This window comes from Heptranchias perlo, chromosome 5, assembly GCF_035084215.1.
Source record: "Heptranchias perlo isolate sHepPer1 chromosome 5, sHepPer1.hap1, whole genome shotgun sequence".
Lineage (NCBI taxonomy): Eukaryota > Metazoa > Chordata > Chondrichthyes > Hexanchiformes > Hexanchidae > Heptranchias > Heptranchias perlo.
Window position 1 is genome coordinate 27,612,497 of NC_090329.1, and position 19,203 is coordinate 27,631,699.

At 40.9% G+C, this 19,203-nt stretch overlaps 1 protein-coding gene across 15 annotated transcripts in view; it reads right to left on the reverse strand.

Annotated features, from left to right (window-relative positions):
• LOC137321665 (regulating synaptic membrane exocytosis protein 1-like) overlaps window positions 1–19,203 on the reverse strand; it is a 984,914-nt gene that overhangs the window by 403,597 nt on the left and 562,114 nt on the right. For 13 of the 15 annotated variants that reach the window (XM_067984183.1, XM_067984175.1, XM_067984180.1 and 10 more), the window contains 5 exons: window positions 16,784–16,955; window positions 15,530–15,683; window positions 12,921–12,992; window positions 9,282–9,435; window positions 8,834–8,959 (listed from right to left, as the gene is read on the reverse strand). In XM_067984183.1, coding sequence (XP_067840284.1) covers window positions 8,834–8,959; window positions 9,282–9,435; window positions 12,921–12,992; window positions 15,530–15,683; window positions 16,784–16,955 — 678 coding nt within the window. The remainder of the gene's footprint in view (window positions 1–8,833; window positions 8,960–9,281; window positions 9,436–12,920; window positions 12,993–15,529; window positions 15,684–16,783; window positions 16,956–19,203) is intronic. The other 2 variants (XM_067984176.1, XM_067984173.1) reach the window with 1 other exon arrangement.

The window sequence follows — 19,203 nt, forward strand, 5'->3', positions numbered from 1 at the left end:
CAGTCCCCTTGATCTACATTATTCTTTGCACTTTTGTAAGCTATTTCCTTTAGTTTTATGTTATTTCTCATCTCTTTTGTTGACCATGGCTGTTTTATTTGCTAAGTAGAGCACTGGCCCCTTAGGGGTATATACTGGTCCTGCATTAAGTTAAATTCTTTTTTGAACACCTCCCACTGTTCATCTGTAGTTTTACCCGATAACAGTTTTGACCAGTTTCCTGTCGTCAGTCTCTGTCTCTTCCCGTTAAAGTTAACTGTGCCAAAATCTAGAATCTTAGTAACTGTGTTATGTTTCTCCTTTTAAGAAAGTTATGTTGAACCTTTATAAAACACTGGTCCGGCCACAACTGGAGTATTGTGTCCAAGTCCGGGCACCGCACTTTTGGAAGGATGTGAAGGCCTTAGAGAGGGTGCAGAAGAGATTTACTAGAATGATTCCAGGGATGGGGGACTTCAGTTATGTGGATAGACTGGAGAAGCTGGGGTTGTTCTCTTTACAGCAGAGAAGGTTGAGAGCAGATTTGACAAAAGAGTTCAAAATCATGAAGGGTTTAGATAAAGTAAATAAAGAGAAACTGTTCCCATTGCCGGAAGGGTCAAGAACCAGAAGACTCAGATTTAAGGTGATTGGCAAAAGAACCAAAGGCGACATGAGGAAAAACTTTGTTACACAGCGAGTAGTTATGATCTGGAATGCACTGCTTGAAAGGGTGGTGGAAGCAGATTCAATTGTGGCTTTCAAAAAGGAATTGGATAAATACTTGAAGGGAAAAAATTTGCAGGGCTTGGGGGGAATGGGACTAACTGGACTGCTCTTACAAAAAGCCTGCACGGGCTCAATGGGCCAAATGGCCTCCTTCTATGCTGTAACCATTCTATGATTTTCAAACCTAAGACTGAATTCAGTCATATTATGATCACTGTTAGATAAATGTTCCCTTACTGTTCGATTATTAACTAAGTTTAGCTCATTACTAAATCTAGTATGGCCTGCCCTCTTGTTGGTTCTAGAACATATTGCTCCAGAAAACTAGAATGCACTCAAGGAATTCACTACCTTTCTGATGAGCTACTCTGCTCTTCCCAATTATATGAAAATTAAAGTCTCCCTTTAAAACAACTCTGCTTTTGCTACTAGCCTTTATAATCTCTGAATTAATACATTCTTCCACTTCATTGCTATTATCAGGAGGCCTGTAGACAACTGCCATTACAGTTTTAAGTCCTCTCTTATTCCTCAACTCTAACCATGGAGTCTCTGCTGATTGCTTTCCCTTACCTGTAACCTCTCTTACTAATGTGGTAATAGTATCTTTCATCAATAAGGCTAACCCTCCTCCTCTACCAGTTTCCCTATCCTTTCTAAAGACCTTCGCCAGGATTTTGACTCGGAGCTGGGAAGGGGGCGGGGGTAGAATCGCGGATGGGAAACCCGGAAGTACGGGTTTCCCGGACGTCCTTGCGATTTTGACGCAAGGAATACTTTTTCTTTTGTCGGTTTCCAATCCGACAGGCCGGCCTGATTGACAGGCTGGACTCAGTCGGATGGGAGCAAAGCAAGGAAGAGGACGTGAAAAGGTAAGTCTTAGATTGGATGGATGGGTGGGTAAGGGGGCACCTGGCAGCACAGGGGGGCCACGGGGGAGAGTCAGTCATCGGGGGGGGGGGGGGGGGTTGGGTGGGGGTTGGGTGGGGGAGGGTTGGGTGGGGGAGGTTAGTCATCGGAGGTCAGTCACTGCAGAATCAGTCTTAGTGGGGGGGGGGGGGGGGGCAATCGGGTGTCAGTCACTGGGTTAGTCAGCGGGGAGGAGGGGGTTCGGGATCAGGGGTCATCGCGGGGGTCTGCGATCATTGGGGGTGGGGTCCATGATCATGGGGGGGGGGAAAAAAAGAGTCCACGATCATTGGGGGAAGGATGCGATCATGAGGGTGGGGTTCGCAATCGTTGGGGGGGGGGTCGCTGCAGGTAGGCTTTTTGGGCCTGGGGGAAGCACCCCTGCTCCTCTGGGCCCACAAGCTGTGCCAAAAGGGCACTTACCTGCAGTTTTGGGCCTTCTCACCTCCTCTCACGTGGCGTGAAGGAGAAGGCCCGGGAATCCCGGCCCCCAGAGGTTGAAATCGCAAAACCTGCAAAAATGGAGGCCCACAGCCTCCTTGAAAGGCTTTAATGACCAACCCGCCTCCCGAGAGCAGGTTGGTCGCCCGCCCCTCACCCAGCTCCGGTGAAAACCGGAAATGGTTGGGTTGAAGGCGGGTCTGAAATTGTTGCACTTTTCAATGCCTCCCCTGCCCCCAACCCTCCCGTTTTTCCCTGTTAAAATCCTGCCCCTTATAACCTGGAATATTTAACTCCCAATCATGACCAGCTTGCAGCCAAGTCTCAGTAATGGCCACCATGTCATATCCTCTAAGCTGTATTTGTGCCTCGAATTCACTCAATTTATTGCTTGTACTCATGACCGTTAGTTTATACAACTCTTATTTGGGAAAGAGACCCTAACCTGTCCTTCTGCTATCTTTCTCACACTGTTTAACCTAACATGTTTCTTATTTGTTACTCCTGCTGTAACTACTTCAGTTATTTTAATATTCCCTTCAGCTGGAGTATCTACATCACTGTTTGAGACCTAAATTCTGCTGTTATCCCTTTATTTAAATCTTTAAACTATAATTTTTACTATTGTTTCTGATTGACCCTTACCCCCCCCCCCCCCCCGCCTCATTTATTTGTTTAAAGTTCCTCCAGCACCTCCAATCCTTGCTGCTGCATTATGTTGTGCAGAACGTAGGACACCACGATTATCCTGGAGACCCTCGCTGGCGAGTACTGAAGGACGCCTCCAGACCTGTCCAGGCATCTGAAGCGCAACTTCAGCATGCCGATGGCTTGCTCGATGACACATCCGGTTGTCATTTGGCTGGAGTTGTACCACTTCCTGGTGCTCATCAGTGGGTTTCCTCAGAGGTGTCATCAGCCACAGGTTTGAAGGGGGTATCCGTTGTCGCCTAGCACCACCCTTTAAGGATATTTTCAGGTCTGAACAGGTCGGGGATGTTCGCAGATTTGCGCAGTATGAAAGCATCATGGCAGCTCCCAGGGAATCTGGCGCAGACCTTTTCTTGTGGTTACACACCAGCTGAACGTTGATGGAATGAAATCCCTTGCGGTTGACGAATGCTCCTGGTTGATCTGGTGGTGCTCGAATTGCCACGTGTGTGCAATTGATGGAACCCTGTACCTGTCATAGACGCAAATCCCAGTGCCCGCTCATTCTGGGTATTGTCATCACAGGGGAAATTTATATAACTCCCAGCCCATTCGTCACATGCCTTATGCATTTACATGCAGGCGATTGGGAGACCCTCGATATGTCTCCAGTGTCGGTCTGGAAGGAACCGGATCTAAAAAAATTAAGGGCGGTGGTGACTTTCACAGCCACTGGTAACGCATGGCCACCTGGTCTTCTTTTATGAGGCTACAGATGTCTGCGACCACCTGACGTGACAATCTCAGCCTTCAGAAGCACGACTGCTCTAACAGGTCAAGGAAGCTGAGCCTCTGTCTGTAGTCTCTGTTATGTGGGTAGGGCATTCTGCGAGCTTATCCCCTCTGTTGCTCCCTTCTCTGCTCGCCACCTGCAGCTCCCCCCACAACACGCCCTTGATGCTGATGATCCTCAATGTCATCCTCCCCCTCAGGCCAATCGAGAACAGCCATGGCACGACTCATTGTGATGTTCTCTGTGTGAACACCTCCAAACTCTCCAAATGACTCTCTCACACCTAGTACTCGCACCAAACCATGTCCCAGGGGGAACTGAGAAAGCAGCTGTGAGTACTGAACCTTTATTCACATCGGGCCTCTTGACCTTTAACCCCCCCCCCGCCCCCGATAAAGTGCGATGCAATCTCACCTCCGTTTCCCTGGCGACTTTTCCGACCCCGGGAAACACGTGCTGCATCAGTTAATTTCAATTTGTGCTCCCAATTGCATTATAGGAGCCCGATTTAAATATGTTAATAAACGCCCCGCTTCTCCACAGCAGGACACTCGGACACCCCAAGAATCGCTGCTGTAAAAATGCCGCCAGCCGTGTACGCGGCAGTTTGGGGGTGCATTCCATGAATTTCACATTTTTACCCTCTCTCCTCTCCCGCCCATCGTGGGGGTTAATATCGAGGCCCTTGCCTCACTCAGTTTCCCAATAACTACATTTAATTAGAATTATTAATTAACACTATCATGATATTGTATATCATGTTAGAGGAGAAGTTTAGAACATATCCTTAATATTCTTACTGTAATTTCTTTCACAAGAGATCTCTAGATTTGATCTATCTAGCCTGTGCTGATCCTAACCTCCTCCCTCTCAACATTAAAAAAATAATGCTGGCCATCATCTCCCAGATCTACACTTTGATGGTCTTTGATTCATTCACCTAATGACTAGGACATATTGGCAAAATGAATTGCCATTTGGAAAAATGTGGGTTAATAAATGAAAGCAAGCACGGATTTGTTAAAGGCAAATCATGTTTGACTAACTTGATTGAGTTCTTTGATGAAGTAACGGAGAGGGTTGATGAGGGTAGTGCGGTTGATGTTGTGTATGTGGACTTACAAAAGGCCTTTAATAAAGTACCACATAATAGACTTGTTGGCAAAATTAAAGCCCATGGGATTAAAGGGACAGTGGCAGCGTGGGTATGAAACTGGCTAAGGGATAGAAAGCAGAGAGTAGTGGTGAACGGTTGTTTTTCAGACTGGAGGGAAGTATACAGTGGTGTTCCCCAGGGGTTAGTGTTGGAACCACTGCTCTTTTTGATACATATTAATGACCTGGACTTGGGTGTACAGGGCATAATTTCAAAGTTTGCAGATGAAACAAAACCCGGAAATGTAGAAAACAGCGAGGAGAATAGTAACAGACTTCAAGAGGATTGGTGAAATGGGCAGACACATGGCAGATGCAATTTAACATGATAGTGGATAGGAAAAAAATAAAGAGGAGGTAATTAAAAGGTTGGCAGTACTCCAAGTTGAAAAGTCACCCGGCCCTGATGAGATGCATCCTAAGTTACTAGGAAAAGGTGGAAATTGCAGAGGCTGTGGCCACAATCTTCCAATCCTCCTTAGATATGGGGATGGTGCCAGAGGACTGGAGGTTTGAAAATGTTACAACCCTGTTCAAAAAAGGGGAGAGGGATTAACTCAGAAGCTACAGGCCAGTCAGCCTAATGTCAGTGGTGGGGAAACCTTCCGAGACAATAATCTGGGTCAAAATGAATTGGCGCTTAGAAAAGTATGGGCTATTAAATGAAAGTCAGCAGGGATTTGTTAAAGGAAAATTGTGTTTGACTAACTTGATTGAATTCTTTGATGAAGTAACGGAGAGGGTTGATGAGGGTAGTGCGGTTGATGTTGTGTATACGGACTTTCAAAAGGCATTTGATAAAATACCACATAATAGAGTTGCAAGGAAAATTGAAGCCCATGGGATTAAAGGGACAGTGATAGCATGGATACAAAATTGGCTAGGGGACAGAATGCAGAGAGTGGTGGTGAACGGTTGTTTTTCAGACTGGAGGGAAGTATACAGTGGTGTCCTCCAGGGGTCAGTATTAGGACCACTGCTCTTTGATATATATTAACGGTATAATTTCAAAGTTTGCAGATGACACAAAATACAGGAATGTAGTATACAATGTGAGGGATAGTAACAAACTCCAGGAGGACATAGACAGACTGGTGAAAAGAGCAGCCACATAGCAGATAAAATTTAATGCAGAGAAGTGTGAAGTGATACATTTTGGTAAGAAGAATGAGGAGGCAATATAAACTAACTGGTACAATTTTGAAGGGGTTAGAGGAACAGAGACCTGGGGGTGGACATACACAAATCTTTGAAGGTGGCAGGACAAGTTGAAAAGGCTGTTAAAAAAGCATATGGGATCCTGGACTTTATTAATAGAGGCATAGAGTACAAAAGCAAGGAAGTTATGCTAAACCTTTATAAAAGCTTTCGGTCTCAGCTGGAGTTCAATTCTAGGCATCACAATTTAGGAAGAATTTCAAGACCATAGAGAGGGTCCAGAAGAGATTTACTAGAATGGTGCAGAAGAGATTTACTAGAGGGCCTTCAATAATGTTTGAGAGAGTGGATAAGCTGGGATTGTTCTCCTTAGAACAGAGACGGTGAAGGGGAGATTTGATAGAGGTGTTCAAAATCACGAACGGTTTTGACAGAGTAAATACAGAGAAGCTGTCTCCAGTGGCAGTAACCTGAGGACACAGATTTAAGGTGATCGGCAAAAGAGCCAGAGGCGACATGAGGAAACATTTTTTTACCCAGCGAGTTGTAATGATCTGGAATGCACTGCCTGAAAGGGTGGTGGAAGCAGGTTGAACAGTAACCTTCAAAAGGGAATTAGATAAATATTTGAAGGGAAAACATTTACAGGGCTATGGGGAAAGAGCAGGGGAGTGGGACTGATTAGATAGCTCTTTCAAAGAAGCGGCACAGGCATGATGGTCCGAATGGCCTCCTCCTTTGCAGTATCTACCATGGCACTATGAAGCTGGGGTTGTTCTCCTTAGAGCAGAGACGGTTAAGGGGAGATTTGATAGAGGTGTTCAAAATCATGATCAGTTTTGATAGAGTAAATAGGAAGAAACTGTTTTCCAGTGCCAGAAGGGTTGGTAACCAGAGATCACAGATTTAAGTTGATTGGTAAAAGAGCCAGAGGCAACATGGGGAAAAATATCTTTATGCAGTGAGTTGTTACGATCTGGAATGCACTGCCTGAAAGGGTGGTGGAAGCAGATTCAATAGTAACTTTCAAAAGTGAATTGCATAAATACTTGAAGTGGAAAAATTTGCAGGGGAGTGGGACTAATTGGATAGTTCTTTCAAAGAGCCAGCACAGGCATGATGGGTTGAATGGCCTCCTTCTAAGCTGTATCATTCTATGACTCAGCAGCAAAGTAAATATAGCATTCCCAATCACCAGGACGTATACAGATGCGTGCACGGATACAGAGGGCACACATCATGCTACCATGTGGTTTGACCAGAAGAGTCCCAGGTTCGAGGCCCAGTCTGTGCTGAATTAGCTGATCCTGTCAGCCAAGGGTGGTGGCAAGGGTGCTACTGTTGGCCTCCTAGGGAAAGGGCAGGAAAATCAACCTGGCTTGCCAAAGAAAGAAAGGAATAGCTTGCCAACACTCAATATAGTGAGCTCTCGCATGAAGAATGGTCACTTGGTCGAGGTTCTGGAACCCAGTAAGCCTCAGGGAAGATGGGCAGAAAAAGCATGATTGGGATCTGTTTGACTAGCAGTGAAATTTAGTGAAAATCTTCACAGGTAAGACCAGGTGACTGTAGTCTACCCAAACCCTCGTTACACCGGGACAATCTGGGACGCCTCAACTGTGGAGATATTTATTACATATCCGTGCTGATTTACATTCTATTTACACCACATACAGTACTTAGATTAGAATTTTATACATGCACAAAATTAGCGCAAAATAGAATAGGTGAATCAATCAAACAGTATGAGGAAAAAGTAAATAAAAGAAGAAAAAGTCTTAAAAAGACACACTTCCCCTATCTTAAAGTCTTTTTCTTAGTTACAGCCTCTGCACTTTTTTTTTTATTGAGAACCGTAAGTGATGGGGAAAGGCCCCTAATGCAGGACAGCAACGTGGTGAAATGAGCAGGAGAAAAGACAAGATAAATCAAGAAGTGGAGGTTATTGTAGATCAAAGGAGAAAGGTAAAACTGAAGGTAGAGAAAGGTTCCATAATTTTGAGGTGCTAGGACAGAATGAAGTAGAGTAGATTTATGAGCCCAGAATTTGCTGGAGTGGAATTTACATGCGGATTTGGATATTTTCCTCACCTTTCGGCTCGAAAAATTTTTGTGCTGCAAATTGCTGGAAGTGCAAATTGATAACTGTTAAATGATTCAGGTACTTTATAACTAAATCAACTCCCAAAGTGCAAAGTCAATGGGGCATGTGGGACCTTGGTGAACGACGGGACCAACAGTCTATCTTCTTAACCAATGAAATTTAAGGATAGAGAAAGAAACAGAGGAATGATGGAGAAGGAAATAGGGTGAATTAGAGTCAAATTAAATACAGAAAGAGAAATAAAGTGAAGGAAAAAAAGATTGGATTAAGACAGAGAGGAAAAATGAGACAGAAAGGAAAAGTAAGAAAAATATTTAAAACTTTCTGCAGTGAGTTTAATTCATTTTTACAACGCAAATGCAGCAATTTCTTGAAACTCATGGGGAGGTTAACAGCGATCTCCCTTTTTCGCAAGGCTAATGGCGGACCGGCACAAATCATCCAGCAACTTGTGGTGATTCACAACTCATAGCGTATCTCTTCCTCGCTACAAATTGCTCGGCTTTTTTTACACACTAATAACGGCGTGCGCATTAAACTCGCCGTTATTTTCCCAGCAAATTCTGGACCATTGTGTGTCGAATGATTTTAACACAGTAAGACTGTTAGGGGGGAATTGGAGAATATGTCAGATAGTGCATTTGGAGCTTAAAACAAACAGAGAAGAAAGTTCAGAGGTGAAATAGCCATGGCAGAATTCAGCTGTTAAATGATTCAAGTACTTTATAACTTAATCACCTCTCAAAATATTACAGAAGTGGAGGTTTAGATTAGTGGAATTATTTTCAAGCATAGCAGTAATTCCAAACATTACCAAAAAGAAAAATGACACAAAGATACCTACATACAAAGTTTTTGTCAAGATACCATACAAAAACAACAGGAGAATTGAGTAATTTTGCTGAACACTGTACCTGTCTCTTTCATATGTGTAATGCCTGTCTATGTCCCTGGGCCTGCGCTCGAGTGGACTGCGAGAAGCATCTTGGTATCGGGTTGGGGAACGAGACCGTCGACTTTGATGGATTTCATCTAAACTCCTATGAAGAAAGGTTTACAATTCGGTAGAGGATTGTCAAAACTATATTACAGGTGGAAATTTTGTCTATGAAACCATTTATCTTGACGGAAAACAATTTATTACAACAAAATCACAAAGCACTAAACCCAATATATATCAACAAAGTAGTTGTTTGCCCTTTTACCAAACAATGTACCTGAAATTCCACACAAGAAATTGCCAGTTTTCAATCAAAGCAAATAAACCAATTGACAAACATGAGAAGCAAAGATTAAACATTAACCACTTTCTGCCTATAGTTTAAAAAAATAAAACTAGCAGCAAGAAGAATGAAAACACACCTCTGTAGTGGGACATTGGGTAAACGTGACCGGGTCCTGCCCTGGTCGTCACCACGGTGAGGAGAGACAGAGCGCGAACGATGGTGTGGGGTTCTCTGCTGTTCTGGTACAGTTAGTGTGCTTGATCTACTTTCTCTACTGCTAGCCCTATAATCTGTTGGTTAAGATGTCAAAAATAAAAAGACACGGGAGCATTAATGTTTGTTAGTGACAACATTAGTCAACGCTAGCAATGCTGCAACTATAAAGCAAAACTTTTATGAAACAAGAACTTAAAAAGTGTGATTCCATGCCAATGGCCTTTTCAACCTCCCTTTTTTGGTCATCACTTTTATGTCTTTAACGTATGAGTCACTCCTTGAAATGCATGCAAACCATGAGCACCAGAACAGCTTGTAACCAAAATAAAGTATCAAGGAACTGGTCTGGTTGTGTGATGTACATTTAATAAGCACTATTATGATTAGAAATAATTGAAAGGGCACCAGCTTTCTCTTCACACATGGACAAGTCCACAGGCCATGCAAATATCTATATTAGGTAAAGCAAAGCCATGCGGGTTGCAATCACTCAGAAATCTTGTGTCTATGGGCAGGTGCTGTTCTACAGCAGTTCATCTGTGGAGCTCAAGCAGGAAGGCAGTTAGGGAATTAGTGGAATCCAAGCATTTATTGAAAAATGTTCAAGTGTCATCTCCTCCATAAAGAACATGATTATTCTTACTGTGTGACGGTTTATTTTTTCAAGCAACCATGAATATTACAGGTAAGCTACAAGAACAGTATTATTGCACTGTCTGGTGTGTGGGACCAAGGTTAGACCATGGCCACAGACCCCATCATAAAGTAGTTTTTCTGTTGTCTGCCCAGAGTCCCAAAATGTTACACAATGAAATTTACTTTAAGTATATTTATTTGTTCTACATGGAGTGTGATGCATTAAGTTAACCTACTTAATGTAGAAAATAAAATGGACTATTTTGTCTCTTAGCTCAGACAGCAGTGGGTAGGGCACTGGTACTAAAAACAATGGGAGTGCAAGTGAAAACACAAAGCTCACTCTGTCCAAGCCAATTCAATGTTTTCCTGCCCTCTTAGGCTCCCATTGATTCTCAATGGGAGTACATGCATGGGCATGTTACAAAGCAACTTCCACAGCAGTCAAAATCAAGGGTTTCTTAAAATTATTTCTTGTCTCTTTCTAAATTACTCTTTAAGGTTAGAGTATTGGATTTTTAAGCATTTCCCAATATTTAATATTTTACTATTAAGTGAACTGAGTCCTCAGTTATAGTGATTTGAAAAAAAAACTTGTTCTTATGAAACAACAACATACAACATGGAGTTCCAAGCTGTTTTATTTGGAAAAGAGAAGGCTTTGAGGTTTTCAAAATGATGAAGGAAATGAATGAAGTTGATCCACCAAATTGTTCAATATAGAGAAAGGTTGGCACGACAAGCAACACAAGTCAAAAAGGAATAAAAACTGAAGTCAGACTGGATAGCCTAGATTTTCTTATTGGTCTTATTCTACAATAAATTAGCTACCACTGGTATTAAAATAATGAGAATTAGAAAATCTAGGCTAATATATTTACACAAAGAGTAACAGTGTGCAGAATAAGTTATCAAGGAAGGCCACTGAATCATACTGTATATATGAGTCAAAAAGCATTTAGATGGGTTTCTGGAGAGTGACAGGATGGAGTGAGAAGGCAGATAAATAGGGCTGATATATAAAAAAAGGGTCAAGCATATTTGACCTTATTTGCATTTGCCTGTTCTTAAATTTCTTACCCTCCCAATGCAAGATGCAGGCTTTTATCCACAATTTTTTACTTGGTGACTCTTTGATCTCTACCTGTGTTGTGCAGAGAAGCGCCAATCACAGGCTAAGTCCTTTGCCACTGGAGCGGCAGAAAACCAGTCACTGCTCCTGTGCACCTCCCAGCGAGCAGGATATGGAGTGGGACTCCAGGAGAGGCTCAAGGGTGAAACTAAAATAAATTCCTTCAAATTGGAATTAATGAAAAAAAAGAAACAGACAGCAAAAAAAAGCACATTTATGTGGTGTAATTTTTTTCTTCTCTAATCCAAAGCTTATTATTTATAATGATTATTATAGAATGTAATTGTAGAATTGTAATTAAGCCATATGATTTTAGGGTTTAACCTAATAAATTCCATCCAACTGATAAACCCAAAACCACCCAGAAACTTCAACACTGTAGATTTGGTTTACATGGACACAGAAACATAGAAAATAGGAGCAAGAGTAGGCCATTCGGCCCTTCGGGCCTGCTCCGCCATTCAAAATGATCATGGCTGATCGTCTAACTCAGTACCCTGTTCCCGCTTTTTCCCCATATCCCTTGATCCCTTTAGCATTAAGTTTGAGACACGCAGCCACTTTCCCTTTTCTCCCTATACTGATGGGCAGCATCATTGTAGTGCATGCCTTCCAATGTCAGTGTCATGTATTTCTTGGTGAAAGAGGATGCAGATAATGTGGGTCATCAACTAGTTGTAAGCATTTAATATTTCCTTTGAAAATAGTTTTGCTGATAAAACTAAATTAGACCCAAAGTTTTCTTGTTACAAACATTATTTTTGACTTTAGAAGATTTTGCTCACAGCTACTTTCACTGCTTTCCTACTCCAAATTCAAGTTAAAACATAGTCTGAGAATCAGAATGTAATCATACCATTTTTAAAATCAGAACTTCTTAAACAAAGAAGACAGTGTTTTGTGCAAGTTAACTGAATTTACAACTCTGACTGCCACATTAAGTTATTCGATATCATTGTGTTCAGCGACATTTTTATTCCATAGGGTCATTTTGCAAGGCTTGAAGTGGAACCTCGCTGGATAGGAGTGTAGGCCGCAGAATCAGCACTATAGCGTTACAGCCCCATCTCTAACCCATGTTCCTGTCGAGCGAATTTCCACATCTAAGCACAGCCTTGCAAAGTTACTGCCAAATTGTACATGTGATGAGCAATATCTCCATAAAGAACGAAAATGCCTGAGTTGCATCTTACGCATGAACCTAAATAAAATCAAAACAGTAGATTATTTTTGTATAGTTCACATGTGGGCTTGTGGAAGAGATTGTGTTGAAAATCTTGTTTGCAATCAGATTTGAGACAGTTTGGTTGTTATTTTGTGTTTGTGCCGCATAAAGATGGTGTCAAGTTAATATGACACGATCAGCTCTATCAATCCAAGCTAATCAGAAAATCTTGGATCAAAACAGTTATTTTTGCTTTGACACTCAGTAATCCAATACTCAAACTTCAAGTGCATTTAGTAAAAAGTACATGTAATGTCAAATGCTCAATAGCCATTTGTGCATCTTTAAAGATTTTTTTAAAAAGTGAAATACACTTCTTCATAAAGTGAGATAAATTCTCTCTGAATAAGTATAATTTGTAGAAAAAAATATCATTGCTAGTACCTTATTGGTTAAATCTCACCAACTAGGTTGCGCCTTTACGATACAATATTTGTGATGGCTGGCCGGTGGATGTTATCTGCATCTGGAAATTTTTCTGACCTCCTGCTAGAGCCCCACACCAAAAGCAATTTCTAAATGCGGAAGCATTCATAGATTAGGGTATGTTCTGCCACCCCACCCACCTGAAGAGACCACTCCAATACCATCATCAACATCATAATCTGAGATGTCACTATCACTGATTCGCTGAGATCCTGGGTAGTGATGGAACAAACAGACAAAACAGCTATGCGTGTGGGCTGATTAACACTTATGGTAAAATCTTTAATCAGTAATGCTTTATAATATAAGTGCATTAGGTGAGCCAGGAAACAAGTAACCTAGAAAATTAAAAACTGGTGAATTAATCTATATTTTTAACAACACGAATTTATAGTATGCTCTCTGTAACAAAAGGGTAGATCAGTTCAAATTAAACGGATAATGGACATGAAATCACTGGAAAAAAAAACAAGAATTAAACTCTGAACATAACAAGGCAAATTGATGTGGAGCCTTACCCTCTGGGAACGCAAACTGGGAAATTGTACAAATGTGCATACCTCATGATTTTCCATCCATTAATCCTCAGGAGATTGTGGAGGACATACATACAAATTCCCAATTTGCAGCAGGCAAGGCTCCATGGCAGGAGTGCAAATGTGTAAAATTTACCCTAACATCTTGACTATCTTTTGATTTGTGCTGGGTCCAAGTGACAGATGGTTAACAATACCAGATCTACAGTATGCTGATGCAGGTACTGAATGAGCCAAAAACAAATGAAACATGGGTCATGTCTTCAGGTCAAATTCTTGGGCTGGACTTTCTTTATGCTTATTTTGAATCATCATTATTATATTACTATAATGCTTGCAGTTCCACAGCAGCTTGCACAGAATAATTAATTGGATCAATGTCTTGAAATCACATTTTGTTTTTAAAAAAATTATATACTCTTCTGGTGGTTTCATTAAGTTTGGGATTGGGTTCTATGACCCACAGACAGTGCTGGAAACTCACAGCAAGTCAGTCAGTAACAGAAAAAGGAGAGAGATTAATGCTTTTGGTGGTGACCCTTGAATATTAATCTGCCTTTTTGTTTCAGATACTGACTGACCTGCTGTGTATTTCCATTACTTTCCTGTTTTGATTTCCCGTTATTAGCAATTTCCCCCCCCTGGAGAGTAGGGGAACATTTCCTTGGTTGGCTTTACATAGTGGAATTGTGAATGTGCTCTTTATACTCACGGTTACAATTTTGATACAAAACAGGGCGATGTATTCCATATCATTTGCACAATCTTTATTCCTGAACTTTGGACACTGACAAGCATAATGACTTGGAGCAAACTGGCTGTCAGTACCCTCACACCCATGAGAAGATGTATATAGTAGGTATGTATTTCTCCAGTAACATGCAGGCAAATACATTTCAATATTGATATGGTTAAATCATTTGGGACATTATCACTTCTATTCAAGTTGTGTGGTACATCCAGGCAGCCTGCTCTTTGTTTTGCAAATCAGAGTATTAATAGCCTTGAACACTATAGTTTCCTTAAATTAAAATCATTTATTTTGTATGTCAAAGAATAACACAGCCTGGATTATGTTGTAAGACAGTAACACACCTCAGAGTTGAAAGAAAGTTAACAGCTCAGAAACACCAGAAGAGGGGCTAGACAATACACAAATAATGGATATATGGTTATAAAATGGTGAGATGATCTTAAAAAGACAAACTACCTGGTCCAAAGATAAGGGCTGAACTCAGATTTAACTGACATTTTTTTATAAACTGTTAATTTGGGAAAGATTCCTGAGGAATGGAAAGTGGTCAAAATAATGCCATTATTATAAAAGGACCAAGAGATACAAATGGGAGCTGTGCAGTGGCATGTCTAACATCTGGGATTTATTGGATAAACACTTGTTACAGGATAGTTAGCAGGGGTTCAGGAAAGAGGGCTCATGTTTAACTAATCAGCTGTCTCTTTGAAGACATTGCTGACACAGTGAACAATCAAGTTGATAGTAAATGCTTGGACTTTCAGAAAATTTTAACAAGATTCTACATGGGTGATTAATGGCAAAAAGTAAGAAAATAAAATATGGCACACAATGTTTAAAAAGCAGCCCATAACATGTTGACAATTTTACTTATTAGGTTAGCTCAATATCTGAAATATATATGTATTCAATACATGCCTTTGGTACTTTCCTAGTTAAAAATTTAAGTATTTAATTTCTTGCTAAAATAAGGACAATCTGAACACAGTATTTATGAAGTATTAATATGGGCCCTGAAATTACACTAGTGTTTGTTTGAAATTCCTCGCTCTGCTCTTTTATAGAGTGTTAACCCAACTATTTTAAATAGGTTAGATCCCCTGCTAAAATAGGAACTTCAGTTGAACATATTAAGTGTTTGGATGCTATTATCCAAGTGCATCATTTTAAGGGCTAAATGTCTTCTCTTGGGTCTCCTAGTTTAGCAGTAATCAAAACATTGCAATAAATTAATTAAAACAATATTCTTGGTTAGGAAAGAGAAAGCCTCGTTTTCAGGACAGCCTGATTGTAAAATTGAAAGTCATTTATATTTTACACAGTGATTTCGAACATATATCAGTCATCTTAATTCACAATGAATAAAAGAATTGAATATCTGTTATGTCCAGGATTTACTTCAGAATCTAGTCAGATAGATGACAGAACTCTAATAGGACTACAATTATCAATGACCTACTTTGTAGCCTTTTACTAGGACTTTCCCCATGGACATGCCGCCGTGGCATGTAGGGCGATGGCTGAGGCAGAGGTAGTGAAGATACATCGTGTGTCTGAAGTTTGTACCAGTGTGGTTCATCATCCAGCAATGCTGTCTCCAGCTCTATAAGGATCTGCAAAAGAGCAACAATGTCATCGACACCAGCGATTATCAACATTAAATGTTGTAAGAAAGAGCTGAATAAATATCTAATTAGGAACAAGATGGAGGATTAGAAGGATAAGTAACAGATCGAGATCGTCATATTCTGTGGAATGTGATAGGTCTTGAGCTGTTGAGATCATTGAAAAATCAGGCTCTGACCACTAGGTGGCTCTGTGGAGGGAGCTTCTGAAGTCTCATTCTGAACTCTTATCATCCTCATGGGCAGTGCTATCAGTATTCTACTAATGTATAACATTATTATTACTCATGTCCTCAGCTCTTTGACCAGGAGTTAGCACTGATACCCTAAATAACAGCAGAAGCACAACAATATAATACAATAGCAGCAGAGTTGCAAGCCGTGCCAGGTTTAAAAGAGGAATGAGGGTTAGGCCAGGGGGAGTTTTATGTGTGGAAGCTAAACTTCTTCCAAAGAGTGAAGATGGTCATGCTTTTGGTAGATAATCTGACATTGCTCCTCAATCTCCACATACAAGCAGGTGTAAACTAAAGTAGTTCAAAAACTAATGGTAGAATTCTGAGGACACAGACCTACTGTGTGGACCAGGGTAACTCCTTGTGAAAAGCCTTTGACGCGTTGGCACAAGAAACTTAAGGCAGGAAGCTCTAATTTATTCTTGCTGTGAGCCCAAGTAAAGGGTTTTGGGAGGGAGCATGATCTGAGGCGCCCCCACCGCCCTGATTCCCAAGTAATATTCCTGCCCTGGTGAAGACCAGCCCATGCAAATAAGATGACCTGGACACTGATCTGGATTCAGCATACTCCAGTCGGATGGCTTTCTGAAGCACAATGCCTGACCAATGCTGGGAGGAAAATCAGCCCTGCTGTATATGATAAGCTTTCTTGTCAAAGGCACTGTAGTATGGGGAGGAAACATTGTGAAATAACTTATAATTGGTACTGTTGAGGAGAGGAGCCATCTTTTTATTGACCTTGATGGGGCAGCTATAACAAGTGAAATGTAAATGAAAGTATACTATTTACTACAAGGTCAATATTTTTATTGTAGAAATATATAAGATTTTAAAGTTCATGCATTTTTTTACCTCTCCAAGAAATTCACTTTCTTCTTCTTGTACTCGAGGCTGATCCCACAGTGTGATCTCTAACATCCGTTCCCGAAAATCTCTCCGATGTACGTGAGAATAGATAAATGTTTGGTTCCATTTTGGCTCTAAGCTTTTCTTTACTGTTTTGGTCCTCCGTTTACTCTTGTCGCTGTCCGTTAAAATACAAAGTTCAATTACTTTTTATTCTAGTTGATTTTTTTTTATTAACAGAATTTCAGTTTTCAACTCCATTGAGCAACCAAAGTTTAAAATACGAAACAAGTCAAAGCAACAGATTGCTTTACATTTTCTGCATTTTCAAAGTGTATCATATAAATAATTCTGTGCAAAACGAACAGGTCACTGCGTAAATATATAAACTGGTTACGGTCTGTATTTGCAATGTGTTGTTGCCATGAAGGTTTCAAAAAGGAATGAAAGTGTGTTTCTGCATTTGGGGTGGAAGATTGAAAACATTATAACACATTTAAGTCACTTATGTTCAACAGCCCCCCTCCCCACCTCCAAACCTTGACAATCAGCTCTCACAGCCCAGGTCATTCAGTCTCATTTGCCATTTCAGCTTGTTTGAATTTTGTGGGCCTGAAGGTTAATAAAGGGTCTGTTTTAGCACTGCTGCCTCATTGATGGGTAAATACCAAATCATGGAACACATTCTAGCTTACACTAAGGGTTTCAGATTATAAAGGGTTATGATAAAGTAAACAGTGATTGTTTCCAACAGTGAGCAAGATAGCAACAAAAGGGCATAAATTTAATTACAAAAAGAATTAAAGGGGCAGGCAGAAAAAAATTGTTTACATAAAGCGTGGGTAGTATGTGGAATTCTCTGCCACAAACTGTAGTTGAAGCAAAATCTATAAATTCTTTTTAAAGGAAATTAGATAGTTGCTTGAAAAGGAATATTAAAGTGCATGGGGAGCATGCAGGAGAGTGGGTTTAAAGTTGGTGGCTCATGTTGAGAAAAATGCCAACACAGACTTATACATATAAATGCACAGAAGTTACAACACAGAAATGAGCCCATTCGGCCCAACCAGTCCATGTTGGCGTTTACCCTCCAGGTGAGCTAAAAGTCCAAATCACACATCCATCTTGCTCCCATATCCCTTCATTCCCCTTTCCTTTATCCACCTATCCAATCTAATCTTGAATGAACGTTGACATAGTTTCTGCCTCAGCCACTAATCATGGAACTGAATTCTACAGCCTCACAACTCTCTGTGTAAAGAAGTTTCACCTGCCTGTGTTCTAAATCTTTTGCATTCATTCTTGTAGCTATGGCGTCTCGTTCTTGATTCCTCAACTATTGGAAACAGTCTGCTTCTATCTACCCTGCTCCATCCTTTCATAATTTTGAATACTTCATCATACCACCTCATAGTCTGCGTTGTTCTAACGAAAAAAAGACTTAACTTTTCATGTCCTTCTTTGTATTTGTATGTCCTCGTCCCAGGCAGTATCCTCTCTATAGCCTCAACATCTTGCCTATAATGTGGCACCTAAGATTGCACACAGTGCTCTAACTGAGGTTTTATTGAAGTTTTATATAGGTCCATCATTATCTCTTGACTTTTATATTCTATAAGCCTTGTGATCAAACCTTGAATTCCATTAGCTTACTTTTACGGCCTCATCAACCTGAAGTGCTGCCTTTACTGTGAACCAGTACCTCAAATCCATCTGCTCTTCCACAGCGCTGGGCCTACTTCCTTTCAGAGTATAATTACTGACGATTTTTTAATCAAAATATCATAGTATTATACAGCACTGGAGGAGGCCATTCAGCCCATCGTGCCTATGTCGCCTCTTTGAAAGAGCTATCCAATTAGTCCCACTCCCTTGTTCTTTCCCCATAGCCCTGTAATTTTTTCCCCTTCAAGTATTTATCCAATTCCCTTTTGAAAGTTACTATTGAATCTGCTTCCACCACCCTTTCAGGCAGTGCGTTCCAGATCATTACAACTCACTGCATAAAAAATGTTTCCTCATGTCGTCTCTGGCTCTTTTGCCGATCACCTTAAATCTGTGTCCTCTGGTTGTCGACCCTTCTGCCACTGGAAACAGTTTCTCCTTATTTACTCTATCAAAACCATTCATGATTTTCAACAACTCTATCAAATCTCCCCTTAACTTTCTCTGTTCTAAGGAGAACAAACCCAGCTTCTCCATTCTCTCCACATAACTGAAGCCCCTCATCCCTGGTACCATTCTAGTAAATCTCTTCTGCACCGTCTCTAAGGCCTTGACATCCTTCCTAAAGTGTGGTGCCCAGAATTGAACATAATACTCCAGCTGGGGCCTAACCAGTGTTTTATAAAGGTTTAGCATATCTTCCTTGCTTTTGTACTCTACGCCTCTATTAATAAAGCGCAGGATCCCGTATGCTTTTTCAA